The 21,661-nt window shown below is 41.4% G+C and overlaps 1 protein-coding gene across 5 annotated transcripts in view; it reads left to right on the plus strand.

Moving 5' to 3' along the window:
• The window catches only part of AOAH (acyloxyacyl hydrolase), a 199,116-nt gene that overhangs the window by 105,853 nt on the left and 71,602 nt on the right, over nt 1-21,661 (plus strand). For all 5 annotated transcript variants that reach the window (XR_009600488.1, XM_042248592.2, XM_060415018.1 and 2 more), the window contains one exon: nt 8,072-8,163. Coding sequence is in view for 4 of the 5 variants with exons in the window: in XM_042248592.2 (XP_042104526.1) it covers nt 8,072-8,163 (92 nt within the window). In the remaining variant the exon portion in view is untranslated. The remainder of the gene's footprint in view (nt 1-8,071; nt 8,164-21,661) is intronic.

Raw genomic sequence — 21,661 nt, forward strand, 5'->3', positions numbered from 1 at the left:
CATTTCCAACAGATCCAGCTAGCCAACACTGTGATTCTAGAAGATCTGGCAGCTTAAAAAAAAGAAAGGACCAGATACAAGAAGGCTGTGAAAAGCCGTGTCCATGGAATTCTCCAGGCCAGAATACTGGAGTGGGTAGCCTTTCCCTTCCCTAGGGGATCTTTCCAACTCAGGGATCAAACCCAGGTCTCCCCCATTGCAGGTGGATTCTTTATCAGCTGATCCACGAGGGAAACCCAATAATACTGGAGTGGGTAGCCTGTCCCTTCTCCAGCGGATCTTCCCAACCTAGTAATAGAACCAGAGTCTCCTGAATTGCAGGCAGATTCTTTACCAACTGAGCTATCAGGGAAGCCCCTGTTCCACCAGAACCTGGGTTCAAATCCCAGCCCCTACTATTCACCAGCTCTGTGATTTGGCAGTTGTCCAAACTCCCTCTAAATTCTGTTCACAGTAGTTTTTCTGGGCCCTACTGCCCAGTGTAAGGGATTCATTGACTAACAGAAAATACAGAAATCTCCCTCAGACTGGAACCAGTGATGGGGGCAGGGGGTGCCATTTAAGAGGCCCCTTTTCAGTATCTTTGATTGGGATAAGGCATGGTTATTTAATTCACACCGATTCATATGAGACCTGGGTACTTGTTCATTTTAAGAGGTAATATTCAGCATCTGATAATGGTAGTTGTTCAAAAAGCATGTGTGGAATAGAGAGAGGAGAAAGAGAGGAAGAAAAACTAATCCCTGCCTCACAGAGTGGTTCCATGAGGTTGAACAATTTTCATAAGTTTCCTGTCTCAGTGCCTGGCACATAAGGGGAACTTGAGATTTGTTCCCTTTCCCACTCTGGTTTAAAATGCAAAAGTTATCTGGGAAACAGCACATTCAAGCACCAAAAATGGGTGTACATTCATTTACAGGGTTTGTTGACTTTTAAAAATGCACAGTGTGAGAGTTGCAAGTTAAATTTTATTTGGGGCAAAATGAGAGACAACATTTCAGATAGCTCTGAGAAACTGCTCCAAGGAGGAAAGGAGGGAACGAGTATACACAGGAGCTTTGCAGCAAAGAGCAGGTAGTCAGAACATCATAAGATTATTGTTAGTTAAAGAAAACAGATATTCCAAGTTAAGGAATTTAGCACTTTTCTATGTATGGGAAGATGTAAGGGTCTGGGCTCTCTAAAATCTTTGTTTTGACACGCGCCTCAGCTATCTGGGGCCGTATGCTGTGTTTTCACATTCTGCGTTTCCTCAGGGCTCACCTGAGGGAGTGGTTGTAGTCTGATGGTTGCTAGATGGCAGGTATTCTAGTCCTTCCTGAGTTTCCTCAGGGCTCACCTGCTCGCAAAGGAGAGCTGCAGTAACTGATGACTGTGAAATCCCTGTTTACTGGTATGGCAGGAAATATTCCGTTTCTTAGATTTATGCATAAACCACTAGGGTTGTGTGGGGGGAAGTGCAAAGGAGGGGCAGTGAGGAAGGACCTTCCTGAGAAGGCAGGAGGCAGTTCAATAGCATGGTGGGGTTGAAAGGCGTAAAGCAAGGGGAAAACCTCACCTATGCCACCTGCAGGACAGATGAAATAACGGCAGACCAAACAGGACCAGGAGCCCCGCCCCGTAGTCTCAAATGCTAAACAGATGGAGCTATTGTCTCTGATTCCCAGGTCTTGAGACTCTCGCTCCATTATCAAAAGACCAACAACAAACCTGTTTGCTTTGAGAGTTTAGTCCCTGGGAAATAAATTTTTAAAAAGACTTAACTGTTGATGATATATCTTTGGTATCTTTTTCCAATAACAGTTAGCTACAGATTTCTCCAAGTGATTTTGTACTTTTCAAAAATAGTTAATTTAGGTCTAACTCAGGTAAGAGTTTTTTGTTTTGTTTTGTTTTGTTTTGTTTTTAAAGAATACACTGTGCAAAGCCTTGCTGGATGGGGAGGGCTCAAATGTAAACAGTAAAATAAAGGTAGCAAGAACATTCCCTTTGTCATTGAAAGGCTGGCAGAACCAGATGTATGGGTGATGGATGCCATTATTCTCTTTCTTGCACATAAGATGGCTTTATGAAATGAAAATATAAGTTGCTTATTGAAGCTAGGGCTTAAAATATTCCCAAACCCAAAGTATTATACATACTAAAATTAGTTAAAATGAGAACCAGTGAGGTTTCTCAGAGTATGGAAATACACACAAAGTAATGTTAAGTGAAAATATTACACAAAAATGCTATATACCTGCCAGTTATGATATAAAACATTTTTATGTCATTGACAAAGTCAGAAGAAAATTTGAAGCACTGCAGTAGTTGATTTAATACTCACTGAGTTTCTGGTGCTGTTTACAAGTTTGGAAATTTTTTCTTGGTAAATATTAAGTCTTTCCACGTATGTACATTTAAGGTACACTTAAGATGAGTTTCCTGAGAACATAATGCTCCAGCGGAATAAGCAAGAGTTGATGAGGGAGATCTTAATTTGCATTTTTCCTGCCTTAAATGCCTGAAATATCTTGAGTATAATGTTGCGTGAATAAGGCTTTTAGTGTTTAATGTGATATGACTTAAACATTCTCTTTATGCTAGGGTCTATAAAACCTTTGCTATTAATGGCTGTTACTTTTCATTTTTATCTACCAAATTTACTAAGGAAGAAAAAAATATGTGAGGTTTCCATTTGTCTGCTCAAATATTTTCTATTATTTCTGGCAATAAACTTTATTCTTCTTAAAACCAGAAACAACCCACTTGGAAAGAGAGATGGTAGGTGATCCATCCTCTAAATATGATGCTGTCTTGATCCTCCCAACAGTCTTGTTGAAGTACATAGGAGAATAGTCAGTGATATCAGAACTGGAACACTAGTAAAGCTATATTTTCCTTATTTTTGCACAGCTAGTAGTAGTAAAGCCTTGCCATAACACCGTAAATGAAGTCTGAAATATTACACCAGGAAAACACAGATTTGCATTATTTCAAGGTTAATCAAGTAACCAGGATATGCCTATACAGGTGACCTTCCTGGGCCTTTCAGGGCTCCAGCTGTGGGATGCACACATACCCACCCTGATCCCAGTGGCAGTTCAGCACCAGCCGCTGTCCACTCCTGATGGGGATAATTCCAGGACTGGTGAGGGAGGGCTTCCTGGAGAGCAGCAGAGTCCAGGATTCTCCAAGGTAGTTGAGACCATTTTTTTTCAGGTTGATCCAGAGAGAACAACTGGGATAATACTGCGGATTGGAGACCACCCTCCCTTCTCAAGATAGGTTTGCTGGCCATTTCCTCACCAGTCCTACCCCTTTCTCAACATCTTTTCTGCCTCAACCAGGAGGATAAATTTTTTTTTTACCCACCTCTGATTGAGAATGGGAGCTGCATGGAGTATGGAACCCATTTCCAGTATGTCATATCCAAACCATGAAATTGTACTGAATTTGTAGAGTCAGACATCAAAATCAGATCTCCTGATTCCAAGAACAGACTCCCTCCCCTACTCTGCTAGCACACTTCAGAACTACCATCCTTGAAATTATTCTCCCAGGTTGCAGAGGATAGCAGACGTACCACCCTATGTTTGAAGAGTTCTTGCCTACCACCTTCTTCTAAAGGGAAAGCAGACCCACCCAGAATCAGAAGTCCAGTTCCATGCTCAGTTTTCAAAATCTGGGGTTTTCATTGTGCAGATGACTGAAGAAATGGTGATAGAGTAATGTGGGGGTGTATTGTGTCATTCTTAGAGTTTTAATGTGTTTTTACAGGCTGCTAACTTACTTAGCACAGCTCATAAATTCTGCCTGCATTTCACAAACCACTTGCTTCCTCACTATCTTAACACATCTTATGAGTTTCATCCACTCTATTTGTTTTTCTTGTCTTTTCCAGTAGAACTGAATATTCTCAAATCCTACAGCAAACATATATTATAAGCAGAAAGACCTAGGGTAAAAATAAGATGAAAAAGCAGAGAAAGAATTTTATTTTAGTGTCAGGAGAAACAGAAACTAAAAGAGAGCAGCTGAGTCATGGTAATGGTGGAGTTTAGAGCAGAAAGTGGGGGGGCTTCCTGCCAAGAGGGGACAAAGTATCAGTTGCTGGAATTCCATCGACTGTGGAGACATACTGGGAGCCTCCATGAGTTAGTGTCTGCTCCTTTGGCACAGCTAAATCATAACAAATACAGTTTTATTCCAAGAAGCCATGCTTCCCAACCACCTCCCACCCCCTTCCAGCTTCCACTTGTGCTGGAAATCTCACTCAGAATAATAATAATAATGCTGGGGAACTTGGGATTGGCATGTGCAAGGAGGAGATGACTGAGGAAAGGGGAGTGAAGGAAGTTCACAGAACCATGGGGAAAAGTGAAGGACACCATGGGATAACCACTGTGTGAATCTAGTTACTACCTGACTTATTTTGAGAAGGGTTTATATCTTGGACCCTCATGAGAACTATAAGCAAATTGTCCAGTTCAGGCCATATCATCATTTCCTAGGGCTACAACAGTACAGCACCACAAATTGGGTGGCTTAAAACCACAGAAATTTATTCTCATACTTCTGTAGGCTAGAAGTTGGAGATCAGGATATTAGCAGGATGATTCCTCCTAAGGGATCTGAGAGAGAATCTGTCCTGTGCCTCTTTTCTAGCTTCTGGTGACCATTGGCAATCCTTGGTATTCCCTGGCTTGTGAAAGCATCACTCCAGTCTCTGCCTTCATCATCACATGGCCTTCATCCAGTACCCATGTCTCTTCTTCCTCTTATAAGAACCCCTAATACCAGACCATCTGACCTGCCTCTTGAGAAACCTATAGGCAAGTCAGGAAGCAACCGTTAGAACTGGACATGGAACAACACACTGGTTCCAAATAGGAAAAGGAGTATGTCAAGGCTGTATATTGTCACCCTGCTTATTTAACTTCTACGCAGAGTACATCATGAGAAACGCTGGGCTGGAAGAAGCACAAGCTGGAATCAAGATTGCTGGGAGAAATATCAATAACCTCAGATATGCAGATGACACCACTCTTATGGCAGAAAGTGAAGAGGAACTAAAAGCCTCTTGATGAAAGTGAAAGAGGAGAGCGAAAAAGTTGGCTTAAAGCTCAACATTTAGAAAATGAAGATCATGGCATCCAGTCCCATCACTTCATGGGAAATAGATGAGGTAACAGTGGAAACAGTGTCAAACTTTATTTTTTGGGGCTCCAAAATCACTGCACATGGTGATTGCAGCCATGAAATTAAAAGATGCTTACTCCTTGGGAGGAAAGTTATGACCAACCTAGATAGTATATTAAAAAGCAGAGACAGTACTTTGCCAACAAAGGTCCATCTAGTCAAGGCTATGGTTTTTCCAGTGGTCATATATGGATGTGAGAGTTGGACTGTGAAGAAAGCTGAGTGCAGAAGAATTGATGCTTTTGAACTGTGGTGTTGGAGAAGACTCTTGAGAGTCCCTTGGACTTCAAGGAGATCCAACCAGTCCATCCTAAAGGAGACCAGCCCTGGGTGTTCATCGGAAGGACTGATGCTGAGGCTGAAATTCCAATACTTAGGCTACCTCATGCGAAGAGTTGACTCACTGGAAAAGACTCTGATGCTGGGAGGGATTGGGGGCAGGAAGAAAAGCGGACAACAGAGGATGAGATGGCTGGATGGCATGAGTTTGGGTGAACTCCGGGAGTTGGTGATGGACAGGGAGGCCTGGCGTGCTACAGTTCATGGGGTCACAAAGAGTGGGACACAACTGAGTGACTGAACTGAACTGAACTGAGTCATACTGGACTAGAGATTTTATCCAAATGGGGATTCCCAGGTAAAATACAGGACACTCAGTTAAATTTGAATTTAGATATGCAATGAGCCAGGAACAACTGAAGTGACTTAGCAAGCGCAAGACAATATCTCTAATTATTTAAGTGAATTATTTAGAGAATTATCTAATTTTAGACATACTAAAATAGATTCTTTTAGACTTCACTCTGTATAATCGGCTCCAGTTTCATCCATCTCATCAGAACTGATTCAAATCCATTCATCTGCTGATGGACATCTCATGTCCTGGCTAATACGAACATTTACATGAATATGCCCACATACTATTTTGCAATTATCTTGTTAACTAGTTTTGCATTCCCCACCAACAGTAGGAGGGTTGAGCATCTTTTCATCCGTATGTCAGATTATTTTTTAAGTGTAAGTATGTTCCAAATATTGCCCAAGACATAATCATACTAAAAATTATTCCGTGTTTAACTTAAATTCAGTTTCTTTCATATTCATTTTTTTAATTGTGGTAAAATACACATAACATAGAATTTATCATCTTAACCATTTTAAACAATTTTGTCAGTTCAGTTCAGTCGCTCAGTAGTGTAGTGTTAAGTATATTCACATTGTTGTACAACCAACCTCTGTAACTTTTCATTTTGCAAAAACTGAAACTCTATATTCATTAAACAGCAATTCCCACTTCCCCTTCCCTTAATCCCTGGCAATCACTGTTCTACTTTCTGTCTCTATGAGTTTGACTACCCCTAATACCTCAGGAAAAGACTCTGATGCTGGGAGGGATTAGGGGCAGGAGGAGAAGGGGATGACAGAGGATGAGATGCCTGGATGGCATCAGTGACTCGATGCACATGCGTTTGTGTGAACTCCGGGAGTTGGTGATGGACAGGGAGGCCTGGTGTGCTGGGATTCATGGGGTCGCAAAGAGTCGGACACGACTGAGAGGCTGAACTGAACTGAACTGAATACCTCATATTCAGTCCCTGGTTAGCAACTGTGCACACACACACGATACCTCATACAAATAGAATTATGCAAGAGTTGTGTTTTTTTAATAAACTGACTTCTTTTACTTAGCATAATTTCCTCAAGATCCATCCATGTTGTAGCATGTGTCAGAATTTCCTTCTTTTTTAAGATTGAATGGGGTTCCCTGGTGGCTCAGATGGTAAAGAATCTGCTTACAATGCAGGAGACCCAGGTTGGATCCCTGGATCAGGAAGATCCCTTGGGGAAGGGAATGGCTAACCACTCCAGTATCCTTGCCTGGAGAATTCCATACACAAAGGCAGGCTTCAGTTCATGGGGTCATCAGTCAGACTGAGCAACTAACACTTTCACTTTCGCTTTAAGATTCAGTAGTATACTACTGAATATGTATACCACATTTTGTTTATAGAATTTAAATTGAACTGAGCACTTGCATTTTTATTTGCTAAATCTGTTTATTTCCAAATTGTCTGAACGTCCAAATCGTTTATTTCCAAATACATTATTCTAGATGAGCTTTTTCTAGGAATTAGACCAGAGGAGGGGTTTATCCCAGATATCATCTATACTAAGGAACAATCAGGAGACATAGCTAGCAACATTTTTCTTTTGTGATTTTGCACAAGTCATAGAATGTGGTTCAAAGGAATTCTAATTTAAATTAGAATTAGAATTCCATGTCAGGAGTTCCTGAACAGGAGGCTGTGCAAGAGTTGCAGGAGTTCTGTGAACCCCTCAAAATCACAAGCCATGTTGAGTATATGTGTATCTTCATGAGAAAAGGAACCGTAAGATTTTGCAAAGGTGTCTAAGAACCCCCACCCACCCAAGGATGTCAGGAGACACCATCCTAATAACTGAAGGCATAGCTGTGAACACAGGGAAGGCATTTTTGCTGGAGGCTTGAGTATTATTAGTTTTCAGACGACCAATTTTCTGATTACCCCACCTTAAAAATGGAGAAAATCTCAGAAATTAACTAGTTGAAAGTTTACCCATGTGCTGAAGCATCTCTCTCAAATGAGGGATGAGTATGAGATGCCATGCTTCTACATCCTTCACAGGAGCTGAATGGAAGCCAGTTTAAGTGGATGCTGATCTCTGTGAATTTTCTGATGATGGTTAACCTTAAGAGGCATATGCTTTAAATGCAAAGTCCCTTAAAGAGATTAACAAAGTGAGAGAGAGAGAGAGAGAGGCAGAGGGCAATGCCTGAGCAATAGACAACCTTACTCCCTGTTGAAAGCTGGTGACCATTTTGATAACTACTACTTTGTTTTTCCTTTAGAAATCCTTCTTCAATTTACCAATAGCTCTTACCAACGAGCTTGATTGGCCCCAGCTATCAGGTACTACTGGATTTCTGTACTCTACCAGCAGGTATGTATGTCTGCACACCCTCAAACATGTCAATGTGTCTATGTAAGGAACAATAGATGGGCTTTGTTCCCAAGATGTTAAAATGAGAATCATTAGAAATTGCTTCCGGAACACAAGTGACACAACAAACCCACCACTGACATAGGGTCTGCCTTGTGATGGAGTATCATGCAAATTAAATTCTATCTGAGCTGGCAAGGAAAGAGCACTCCTGCTCAGGGGCTCTAGAGCTGACCTCTGATAAAAAAGACTCTAGCACACCACTGAATTTTTCTGACTCAAGAGACAAAGTTTACTTTCTTATTTACACTCATATACATACATGAACATTTTAAAAGATAATAGGCAAGTCTCAAAGTCCTAGAATCATTCTTGCTCTTATGCTCTGAAGTTGAAAGTATAGATGACGCATGGCAAGTCTTAAGTGTCACACAGACCCAGCGTGCTCTGTGTCCCTGGGTGTTGACTCGGGGCCTGGGAACAGCCAGTGCCCCCCTTCCTTTCTGCACCTATTCTGTCCTCAGACCAGGGGGTTTCTCTCTGATCAATATGAAATCCCACTAGTTCCCAATCCTATTGCAGTTTCCACCCATCATCCTGTCAGAACCCAGCAGGCAGACAGATCCTCCTTAGAAAGTCAGAGAGGTAAAAGGGAGAGAAAAAGTTGTGAGTCTTCAGACACAAATGGCTTATAATTCTTATAAGGGCTTTGCAGAGAGATTCTGACTGCATGACACAAAGGAAGGAACCATCTAGCTGTGGCTTATGTGAAAATCATCTCTATCCTGAGTTAGCCTATGCTGACCTAGCACCTTCTTGTATTAGGCTCTATGTTGCTATTTACAAAACACACTCTGTTCACAGAACTTGCTCTACGTTGACTCTAAGCACTGTCCTTATTAGCTTTATTTCCAAGAAGGTGCACACCCTGGCTGGTTGGCCACCTGCCCTGTGAGGTTTTTTCTCTCTGTATTTGTGGGGGCCCAAGGAAATGGCAACCCACTCCAGTACTCTTGCCTGGAAAATCCCATGGACAGAGAAGCCTGGTAGGCTACAGTCCATGGGGTCACAAAGAGTCGGACACGACTGAGCGACTTCACTTCACTTCAAGCTATCTGGTTGTCTTTCTCTTCGCGTCTAGTTGCCACCTGTTTCTGTGTTCTCTACCATATAGCTACAATGACAAAGAATATATTTAACTCCTTTTGATAGAAAAGGGAATTCTCTATCTGGAATAAGAATTGCAGTGGATCCCCATTAAGCAAAAACATAGCAGCATGATGGTCCCAGGGTTACCATTCAGTATGTCCCTTGTAGCAGTAGCTTCTGTTAAACCATCTCATATACTGTCATGCAAATTATTTTTGTTGTTGTTTAAAAGCTAAGTCACATCTGACTCTTTGTGACCCCATGAACTGCAGCACACCAGGCTCTTCTGTCCTCCACTATCTACCAAAGTTTGCTCAAATTTATGTCCACTGAGTCAGTGACACTATCTAGCCATTCTATCCTCTACTGCCCCCTTCTCCTTTTGCCTTCAGTCATTCCCAGCATCAGAGTCTTCTCCATTGAGTTGGCTTTTCACATCAGGTGGCCAAAATATTAGAACTTCAGCTTCAGCATCAGTCCTTCCAAAGAATATTCAGGGTTGATTTCCTTTAGGATAGACTGGTTTGATATCCTTGCTGTCTAAGGGATCCTCAAGAGTCTTCTCCAGTACCATAATTCGAAAGCATCAGTTCTTTGACACTCAGTCTTCTTTATGAATCACAGCTATGAGTACATGACTAATAGAAAAAGCATTGCTTTGACTGTATATACTTTCATTGGCAAAATGATGTCTCTGCTTTTCAATACACTGCCTAAGTCTGTCATAGCTTTTCTTCCAAGGAGCAAGCATCTTTTAATTTCATGGCTATAGTCATCATCGATGGTGATTTTGGTGCCCAAGAAAATAAAATCTGTCACTGCTTCCACTATTTGTCATGAAGTGATGGGACCAGATGCCATCATCTTAGTGAGAGAGTCAATTCCTAGGCAGGTTGATAAGAAGTCTGGGGGTCCCCAAGGAAAGAGGGGTCTGGAATTCTCAAGGTGGAGGAAAGGACAAACCTTTTTTTTCCTCTACATTCCTTAGGATTATATAACAATAATGTATTTTGCTTGAGGACAGTTTCTGGAAAAAAAAAAAAAAACCTGGCTAATCCTGTTATCTTAAAATGTAAATTATGGTCGTGAGTCTAGTAAGGTCTTTATAACCTCCATAGTTCATCAGGCATTCTATCTATCAGATCTAGGCCCTTAAATATATTTCTCACTTCCACTGTATAATCATAAGGGATTTGATTTAGGTCATACCTGAATGGTCTAGTGGTTTTCCCTACTTTCTTCAATTTGAGTCTGAATTTGGTAATAAGGAGTTCATGATCTGAGCCTCAGTCAGCTCCTGGTCTTGTTTTTGTTGATTGTATAGAGCTTCTCCGTCTTTTGCTGCAGAGAATATAATCAATCTGATTTCAGTGTTGACCATCTGGTGATGTCCATGTGTAGAGTCTTCTCCTGTGTTGTTGGAAGAGGGTGTTTGCCATGACCAGTGCATTTTCTTGGCAAAACTCTATTAGCCTTTGCCCTGCTTCATTCCGCATTCCAAGACCAAATTTGCCTGTTACTCCAGGTGTTTCTTGACTTCCTACTTTTGCATTCCAGTCCCCTATAATGAAAAGGACATCTTTTTGGGTGTTAGTTCTAAAAGGTCTTGTAGGTCTTCATAGAACTGTTCAACTTCAGCTTCTTCAGCATAACTGGTTGGGGCATAGACTTGGATTACTGTGATATTGAATGGTTTGCCTTGGAAATGAACAGAGATCATTCTGTCCTTTTTGAGATTGCATCCAAGTACTGCATTTTGGACTCTTGTTGACCATGATGGCTACTCCATTTCTTCTGAGGGTTTCCTGCCCGCAGTAATAGATATAATGGTCATCTGAGTTAAATTCACCCATTCCAGTCCATTTTAGTTTGCTGATTCCTAGAATGTTGACGTTCACTCTTGCCATCTCTTGTTTGACCACTACCAATTTGCCTTGATTCATGGACCTGACATTCCAGATTCCTATGCAATATTGCTCTTTACAGCATCAAACCTTGCTTCTATCACCAGTTACATCCACAACTGGGTATTGTTTTTGCTTTGGCTCCATCCTTTCATTCTTTCTGGAGTTATTTTTCCACTGATCTCCAGTAGCATATTGGGCACCTACTGACCTAGGGAATTCCTCTTTCAGTATCCTATCATTTTGCCTTTTCATACTGTTCATGGGGTTCTCAAGGCAAGAATACTGAAGTGGTTTGCCATTCCCTTCTCCAGTGGACCACATTCTGTCAGACCTCTCCACCATGACCCGCCCAGCTTGGGTTGTGCTGCGGGCATGGCTTAGTTTCATTGACTTAGACAAGGCTATGGTCCTAGTGTGATTAGATTGACTAGTTTTCTGTGAGCATGGTTTCAGTGTGTCTGCCCTCTGATGCCCTCTTGCAACACCTACCATCTTACTTGGGTTTCTCTTACCTTGGGCATGGAAGAAATATCAATAACCTCAAATATGCAGATGTCACCACTCTTATAGCAGAAAGTGAAGAGGAACTAAAGAGCCTCTTGATGAAAGTGAAAGAGGAAAGCAAAAAAGTTGGCTTAAGGCTCAACATTCAGAAAAATAAGATCATGGCATCTGGTCCCATCACTTCATGGGAAATAGATGGGGAAACAGTGGAAACAGTGTCAGACTTTATTTTGGGGGGGCTCCAAAATCACTGCAGATGGTGATTGGAGCCATGAAATTAAAAGACGCTTACTCCTTGGAAGAAAAGTTATGACCAACCTAGACAGCATATTCAAAAGCAGAGACATTATTTTGCCGACTAAGGTCTGTCTAGTCAAGGCTATTGGTTTTTCCAGTGGTCATGTATGGACATGAGAGTTGGACTGTGAAGAAGGCTGAGCACTGAAGAATTGGTGCTTTTGAACTGTGGTGTTGGAGAAGACTCTTGAGAGTCCCTTGGACTGCAAAGAGATCCAACCAGTCCATTCTGAAGGAGATCAACCCTGGGATTTCTTTGGAAGGAATGATGCTAAAGCTGAAACTCCAGTACTTTGGCCACCTCATGCAAAGAGTTGACTCATTGGAAAAGACTGATGCTGGGAGGGATTGAGGGCAGGAGGAGAAGGGGACGACAGAGGATAAGATGGCTGGATGGCATCACTGACTCAATGGACATAAGTCTGAGTGAACTCTGGGAGTTGGTGATGGACAGGGAGGCCTGGCGTTTTGCGATTCATGGGGTCACAAAGAGTCAGACCAGAGAAGGCAATGGCAACCCACTCCAGTACTCTTGCCTGGAAAATCCCATGGACGGATGAGCCTGGTTGGCTGTAGTCCATGGGGTCGCGAAGAGTCGGACACGACTGACCGACTTCACTTTCACTTTTCATTTTCATGCATTGGAGAAGGAAATGGCAACCCACTCCAGTGTTCTTGCCTGGAGAATCCCAGGGACGGGGGAGTCTTGGGGGCTGCTGTCTATGGTGTCGCACAGAGTTGAACATGACTGAAGTGACTTAGCAAAGAGTCGGACACAACTGAGCGACTGAACTGAACTTATAACCTCCAGACATTCTTTTGATTCACTGTAATAACTAATTAAAAAGTATATAACTCCATTGCTAACACTAGTGAGGGGGCACTCTTTCTGCCCCTTCTGATGTCTATGTCAGAAACTTTCTCTATCTCTTATATACTTTAATAAAACTTTATTACACAAAAGCTCTGAGCAATCAAGCCTCGCCTCTGGCCCCAGATTGAATTCTTCTCCTCTGGATGCCAAGAATCCCAGTGTCTTTTGTGGTTCAGTAACAACGTTTCATTAGTCTCTTTATTGTTGTGTTTTAAGCCAGATTTTTCACTCTCCCCTTTCACCCTCATCAAGAGACTCTTTAGTCCTTCTTTACTTTTTGCCATTAGGGTGGTTTCATCTGCATATCTGAGGTTGTTGATATTTCTCTCAGCAATCTTGATTCCAGCCATGATTCATCCAGTCCAGCATTTTACATGATGTACTCTGCATCTAAGTTAAATAAGCAAGGTTACAATATACAGCCTTGATGTCTTCCTCTCCCAATTTGAACCAATCAGTTGTTCCATGGCTGATTCTAACTGTTGCTTCTTGACCCGCATACCGGTTTCTCAGGAGACAGGGAAGGTGGTCTGGTATTGCCATCTCTTTAAGAATTTTCCACAGTTTGTTGTGATTCACACACACAGTCAAAGACTTTAGTGTAATCAATGCAGCAGAAAGAGATGTTTTTCTGGAATTCCCTTGCTTTCTCCATGATCCAACAAATGTTGGCAATTTGATCTCTGGCTCCTCTGCCTTTCCTAAACATAGCTTGTACATCTGGAAGTTTTCAGTCCATGTATTGCTGAAACAAACCTAGCTTGAAGGATTTTGAGAATCATACTGTTCATGGGGTTCTCGTGGCAAAAACATAGTGGAGTGGGTTGGTATATCCTCCTCTGGTGGACCCATTTTGTCAGAACTCTTCACTATGAACCTTTAGCCTTGGGTGGCCCTGCATATCATGGCTCATAGCTCCATTGAGTTATGCGAGCCCCTTTGAATGATGACAAGGCTGGGATCCATGAAGGGATTGCAAATTATTCCTTCAGATAGCCTGTGCTAGGCCACTCTCCTTTAAAGAACAAAGAGTTATGAAGTGTGTAAAAATCACTGAAGAGAGATTGGCATTAGAATGAGGATCCTCTTCTGGCAGAACCAGAAGAATAAGTAGAACATTGACTTAGAAGCAGTGTTTGTGAGAGATGTGGCAGCTGCCTCAGGCATTTTGAGCAAATGTTCCTTTGGGTCCAAATGCTTATCAATATGGGATGAAATTTATGGATTTCTCTATTCAACTGGATCTCTGGAAAGTGCCTCTTGCCTCACCCTTTGGATGTTCACAGTGTTATTTTGAAAATGTACCTTTGAAAGCAAAAACATGTACATTTGAAAGCAAAAAATTGTCATTTGGAAGAGAAGATGGTTGTTTTCCTTTCTTTATTCTGTCAAACCCTCCACCTACTCAAAATGTAATGTCTCCTTTATGAGATGAAAGTAACTCTAATTGAAATTACCTGCATGCATTTAAAGAAAACATAACAACTTAGTTTTATAAATCTTTACATCACTCAGTTGAATCAACATTAATAAAATCTGTTCTCTTGACTCTCAGGCTCCAGAAAATTCAAAAAGTAATATCCCTTAAAACTATGTGCTTTCTGAAAGAAATTGAGTAGGTTGAAGGCAAAAACAAAAAATGAGGCTGGCAGCTTAGGGGCTGGGAGCCTGACAACAGGGAGAACTCTAGAAGCAAGAAGAAAAAAACCATTTTTTAAAGATTAAAAATAGTTATTTGTGTTCAGAACACTTTAAAATGCAACTAATGTAATAGGAAAGTCCTATTTCAGTTAAAGAAGCCAAGGCCCAGTAACCCGTATAGAAGGATATAAAACAATACCAAAACTTCAGGAAGGAAGAACTTCTTGCTTAAAAGCAATGTATTAATAGCTGAGGGATATTAAGAGATACAAACTTTCAGGTGCAAACTAAGTGAGTCTCAGGAGTGAAGTGTACGGTGAGGAAAATATAGTCAATAATTACGTAATAACTTTGTACGATGATAGATGGTAACTAGACTTATGGTGATCATTTAGAAATACATAAAAATATTGAATCACTATGTTGTGTATCAGGAACTAACACAGTGTTATATTCAATTATATTTCAAAAAAAACTCATAGAAAAAGATCAGATTTGTGGTTACCAGAGGATAGGAAGAGGAGGAATTGGATGAAGACAGTCAAAAGGTACAAAGGTACAAACTTACAGCTATAAGATAAATAATTACTAGGGACATAATATACAAAATCATAAATATAATTAACACTCAGTTCAGTTCAGTTCAGTCGCTCAGTCGTGTCCGACTCTTTGCGACCCCATGAATCGCAGCACGCCAGGCCTCCCTGTCCATCACCAACTCCCGGAGTTCACACAAACTCATGTCCATCGAGTCGGTAATGCCATCCAACCATCTCATCCTCTGTCATCCCCTTCTCCTTTTGCCCCCAATCCCTCCCAGCATCTTTTCCAATGAGTCAACTCTTCGCATGAGGTGGCCAAAGTACTGGAGTTACCTATTATACATTATATATGACAGTTGTCAAGACAGTAAACCCTAAGTGTTCTCATCACAAGGAAAGTAATATTTTATGTTGTATCTATAAGAGATGATGGCGCTTCCCGGTTGGTGCAGTGGTAAAGAATCTGCCTGCCAATGCAGGAGACACAGGAGACATCGGTTTGATCCATGGGCTAAGAAGATCCCCTGGAGGAGGAAATAGAAACCCACTCCAGTATTCTTGCCTGGAAAATCCCATGGACAGAGAGCCTGGCAGCTACAGTCCATAGGCAAAGAGTCCAAAATGACTAAGCAACTGAGCACATAGAGATGATAGATGTTTACCAAAGTTATTGTGATAATCGTTTCACGATAGATGTAAGTCAAATCATTATGTTGTACATCTTTAACTTAAATGGTACTGTGTGTCAACAGAAAAAGCAGCATCTAAAATTCCAGAGCACTGTGAGTCCGTATGGCAGAGTAGGAAGAAGTCTGTGTTTACAGATGAAAGAGTGCTGGTTCTGTGTGGCTGCAGGTAGAACATTTAGCATTCCTGGACTTCATTTATGTGATGAAGGGGAGTTGCACCTACTGATCTCTGAAGTTCTCTCTGTTATTCAAGTTTGGTTGCTGTTAGGGCAACATGACTTTTGAGTCCGTGTCCTTCTTTAGCTGCTGCTTGCATTAGAACCATTAGGAAAACTGCTGGGGAGAGATGCTCCTCCTTCTTGCCACCTCCTATGCTTTTTTCCAACCCTTAGCTAACTGTGGCTCGTGACTAATTTTGTGGGTCAGAGTCTGAAATGTTCTAAGAACCGAATTTCTGTAGGTCCAGGGTTACAGTGCAACAGAAGTCGAGCTCATGCGTAGTAAGCCCTGCATTAGGTGTTTGACCAGCTATTAGTTAAAGTGGTTCTCTATTATTATATTTTATGCATACTATTTTCTCCAAGCAACAGCCAGAGAGGGAAATGGGTATCTCCAAATCCTTAACAGAAATAATCACCTGAACCCAACACATCTAACCTGAGCATTTATGGTTAACCAACTCCCCTTCTGAAAGTGAGGCCAGAAGTCAGAGAAGTTCTGCCTGCCAGGGCTAAATGATAAAGAAGTTCTTCAAAGCTGGGAGGCAGAACCAGCTGGAAGGAAGAGCAAGGCAACAATCACAACTTTTTTTAAAAAAAGTAAGAAACTGCTGTTAGCCTTAAAAAGTCATGAAAGCCAGGGCCTCCCTAGTGGCTCAGTGGACAAGAATCTGTCAGTGCAGAAGACATGGGTTCAATCCCTGAGCCAGGAAGATCCCACATGCCACAGAGTGAGCCCATGAGCCACTGAAGCCTGCATGCCCTGGAGCCTGTGCTCTGCAAGAAAAACCACCACAATGAGAAGTCCCCACACAGCAGCTAGAGAGTAACCCCCGCCTGCCCAAACCAGAGAAGCCCAAGCACAGCAATGAAGACCCAGTACAGCCAAAAATAAATTTAAAAAGTCACAAAAGCCAAAAGAACCAAAAGCAATGGCCAAAGTTACCATATCAAGCTAGAGAGATAAGAGTGAGACCAGTGGGCCAACATAAATTGGTGCAAAGTAGACGGAATTTTCTAGAGTAGCTGTTGCTCCCTCTTCTTCGGACTTAAATTTGCTATTTGGGCCAGAAACAAGGCAAACACATAGAAAGAAATAGACAAAGCCATTGTTATAAATGGCACAGTAATGCTATTCAAGGACATTTAAACACACATCTTTGATGAGAAGTGTCCTAGAATCTGAGTGTTAAAGGTTATCTATTCTCTTCAATCCAATAGACATTATATGAGAGACCAATTTTGAAAAGCAGTGTATAACTCCAAATCAAGTCACTTGGGGCATTAAAAACATAAAATTGGAGAGATGGGATTTGAAGCTAAGATTTGCTAACCTAATTTCCTGTTTGGAAAAAAAAGAAGAAGACATGTACATACGAGGCACTAATGGGCTTAATAACCTTATTAAATCCATTATTCAAAAATTGCAAATGATTAGCCGTCTTATAATTATACTTTGCAAAACAAATAATTAGCCAGAGAGGTGGTAACCTGAGGTTGGACAAGGCCAGCTGGAGTAGGAGATAGACTCCATCAGGGATTTTCTAGGTGTGGTCCATGGACCTCTGAGGGTGGGTCTCTAAGACCCTTTCAGGGGGTCCACAGGATAAGAACAGTATCTTCACAACAATGCTAAGACAGTAGTTGTCTTTTGCACTGTGTAGCCATTTAACTGAGGTAAAAAAGCAATGGTGAGTAAAACTGCTGACATATTAGCATGAATCAAAATTGCACTAAAGCCATATTAATAATCATAGTGGCCTTCACCTCCACACCTCCTAGATTAAAAGAGAGGGGACATCTGCCCTTGAAAATGTCGCCTGTAAAATAGGAAAAAAAATATTAATTTTATTAAAGTAAGTACATGATTTTTAAGAATGTCATCTGATGAAACAGAAATATGCATAGAGCACTTCTGCTGCATAACAAAACATGATGTTTGGCCTAAAGGAAAGCACTTGTGTGAGGGAGCTGAAAACTGAATTAGTCAGTTTTTCATGGAACACCTTTTATTGAAAAAGACTGGAAAACAAATTATAGTTATTTAGACTTGGATATATGGCAGGTATTATATCTACAATGAATGAAATGAGCTTGTCACTTCAAGGGAAACAACTGACAGTGTTGGTTGCCAATCATAAAATTTGAGCTTTCAGAGAAAATTTAGAATTTTTGAAAAACTGTATCTTCTGCTATGAACTTGACAACTTCCTATTACTCCGAGTCCTATACATGGTGCTAGCAACAAGTATGAGTTTTCAATATTGTGTCATAAGGTGTTGTGTGTGGATGTGAGAGTTAGACCATAAAGAAGGCTGAGTCCTGAAGAATTGATGCTTTCGAATTGTGGTGCTGGAGATGACTCTTGAGTGTCCCTTAGAAAGCAAGGATATCAAACCAGTCAGTCCTAAAGGAAATCAACCCTGAATACTCATTGGAAGGACTGATGCTGAAGCTGAAGCTCCAATACTTTGGCCACTTGATGGGAAAAGCTGACTCTTTGGAAAAGACCCTGATGTTGAGAAAGACTGAGGGCAAGAAGAGAAGGGGGAGACAGAAGATGAGATAGTTGGATGGCATCACTGACTCAATTAACATGAACTTGAGCAAACTCTGGAGATAGTGAAAGACAGGGAAGCCTGGTATGCTGCAGTCCACAGGGTCACAAAGAATCAGACGTAACTTAGTGACTGAACAAGAACAACAACATCATAAGTTGTATCAACATTTGGAATATCTGCATAACTCAGTGAACCAATATTTTCTAAATGACTAATGTTTGATATAGGAAATCATGCCATTCAAAGGTCAAGCTAGATCATTTGAATGTAACATGGTGCAAAAAGTCCATTTCAGATTCCATATGGCAACTAATGGTGGCAAGAATACACAGAAGAACTGTACAAAAAAGATCTTCATGGCCCAGATAATCACAATGGTGTGATCACTCACCTAGAGCCAGACATCTTGGAATGTGAAGTCAAGCAGGCCTTACAAAGCATCACTACGAACAAAGCTAGTAGAGGTGATGGGATTCCAGTTGAGCTGTTTCAAATCCTGAAAGATGATGCTATGAAAGTGCTACACTCACTATGCCAGCAAATTTGGAAAACTCAGCAGTGGCCACAGGACTGGAGAAGGTCAGTTTTCATTCCAATTCCAAAGAAAGGCAAAGCCAAAGAATGCTCAAACTACTGCACAGTTACACTCATCTCACACGCTAGTAAAGTAATGCTCAAAATTCTCCAAGCCAGGCTTCAGCAATATGTGAACCGTGAATTTCCAGATGTTCAAGCTGGCTTTAGAAAAGGCAGAGGAACCAGAGATCAAATTGCCAACATCCACTGGATTATCAAAAAAGCAAGAGAGTGCCAGAAAGACATCTATTTCTGCTTTATTGACTATGCCAAAGCCTCTGACTGTGTTGATCACAATAAACTGGGGAGAATTCTGAAAGAGATGGGAATACCAGACCACCTGACCTGCCTCTTGAGAAGTCTGTATGCAGGTCAGGAAGCAACAGTTAGAACTGGTCATGGAACAACAGACTGGTTCGAAATAGGAAAAGGAGTACGTCAAAGCTGTATATTGTCACCCTGCTTATTTAACTTATATGCAGAGTACATCATGAGAAACACTGGGCTGGAAGAAACAAAAGCTGGAATTAAGATTGCCGGGAGAAATATCAATAACCTCAGATATGCAGATGACACCACCCTTATGGCAGAAAGTGAAGAGAAACTAAAGAGCTTCTTGATGAAAGTGAAAGAAGAGAGTGAAAAAGTTGGCTTAAAGCTCAACATTCAGAAAAATAAGATCATGGCATCTAGTCTCATCACTTCATAGGAAATAGATGGGGAAACAGTGGAAACAATGGCAGACTTTATTTTTTTGTGCTCCAAAATCACTGCAGCTGGTGACTGCAGCCATGAAATTTAAAGATGCTTACTCCTTGGAAGAAAAGTTATGACCAACCTAGATAGCATATTGAAAAGCAGAGATGTTACTTTGCCAACAAAGGTCCGTCTAGTCAAGGCTATGGTTTTTCCTGTGGTCATGTATGGACATGAGAGTTGGACTGTGAAGAAAGCTGAGCGCCGAAGAATTGATGCTTTTGAACTGTGGTGTCGGAGAAAACTCTTGAGAGTCCCCTGGACTGCAAGGAGATCCAACCAGTCCATTCTGAAGGAGATCACCCCTGGGATTTCTTTGGAAGGACTGATGCTAAAGCTGAAACTCCAGCACTTTGGCCACCTCATGCGAAGAGCTGACTCATTGGAAAAGAGTCTGATGCTGGGAGGGATTGGGGGCAGGATGAAAAGGGGACGACAGAGGATGAGATGGCTGGATGGCATCACTGACTCGGTGGAAGTGAGTCTGAGTGAACTCTGGGAGTTGGTGATGGACAGGGAGGCCTGCGTGCTGTGATTCATGGGGTCGCAAACAGTCGGACACGACTGAGCGACTGAACTGAACTGAACTGATGGCAATTAATCAGCCTTTTAAGAGATAACTACTTGCTGAGTTTTGGTATAGAATCAAAGAAGGCAATTGATTGTTATCTAAAAAGGATATTAAAATTTTACTCCCTTTTCCACCTAAATGTATATTTAAAACAAGCTTTCCTTCATATAGTTCCCTTAAAAGAACACATCGCAACAGACAAATGCGGAAGCAGATTTGAGAACCCTGTTGTCTTCTATTGTCAGACATTAAAGACATTAGCCAAATGGTAAAATGATACCTTTCTTCCCACTAATTGGGGGAGGAGTTGGAAAAAAAATGTTCTTAGAAAACAAATGTTTCACTTATGTTAATATGTAATGGATTTTTTTATTTTAAATAATGAATAATTACACTATCTTTTAAATTTCTAAGTTTTAATTTCCAGTATATAAATATTGACAGCTATAACTCACATAAACAAAAGCTCTCTGATTTCCTCAATAATTTGAAGAACATAAAGTGGTCCTGAGAGCAAAAATTTGAGACCTGTTATTACAGGGAATGAGTGTGAAAAAGAAATGTGCCTGAAGACAGTGGCTTGGGGATGCCATCATACAGAGGTTAGGGAAGAGAAGGAACCACCCTAAAAGGTGGTTAAACAGAAACAGTTAGTGTTCTGGATGCCAAGTGAAGAAAGTATATCCAAAGGAGAAGTGCCCAGAAGCTAGATGGTGGGAGAAGGAGAGGAAGATGAGCCCTGAGAAGAACCACTGAGTGTCCAGATGGTGATCTTGGTGACACTCTGACCAGACACATTTCGTGGGGCAGAGATGGAAGTCTGATCGGAGAGAATAGGTTCAGGTTGTAAGGAAGTAAATGCAGGTGAACATACACGACTCTAAATAGGTTTTACTATCAAAGGGAGCAGAGAAGTGAGGTGATAGCTCATAGGAAATAAGAGATAAGAGAGACATTTTTAGATGAGAAATCCTACCACATGCTTGTAGAGACAGAAAGAGCCAAAAGAGGGAGAAAGGCAGACAGAGGTGGGAACAGCTATGAGACAAGGCAGGAAGGATGGAGTGCAGGCGCTGGAGGCACGGCATGGGGCAGGAAGGGCCATCTGAGGAGACTGACTCCTAGCCCAGGACTCTTCCTGCCTTGTACTGACCACTCTCTGCGCTGAGACAACGTCCCCTTTAACCCTACTTATTTTTTAATTTATTTATTC

Source organism: Ovis aries, chromosome 4 (assembly GCF_016772045.2).
Source record: "Ovis aries strain OAR_USU_Benz2616 breed Rambouillet chromosome 4, ARS-UI_Ramb_v3.0, whole genome shotgun sequence".
Classification (NCBI taxonomy): Eukaryota; Metazoa; Chordata; class Mammalia; order Artiodactyla; family Bovidae; genus Ovis; species Ovis aries.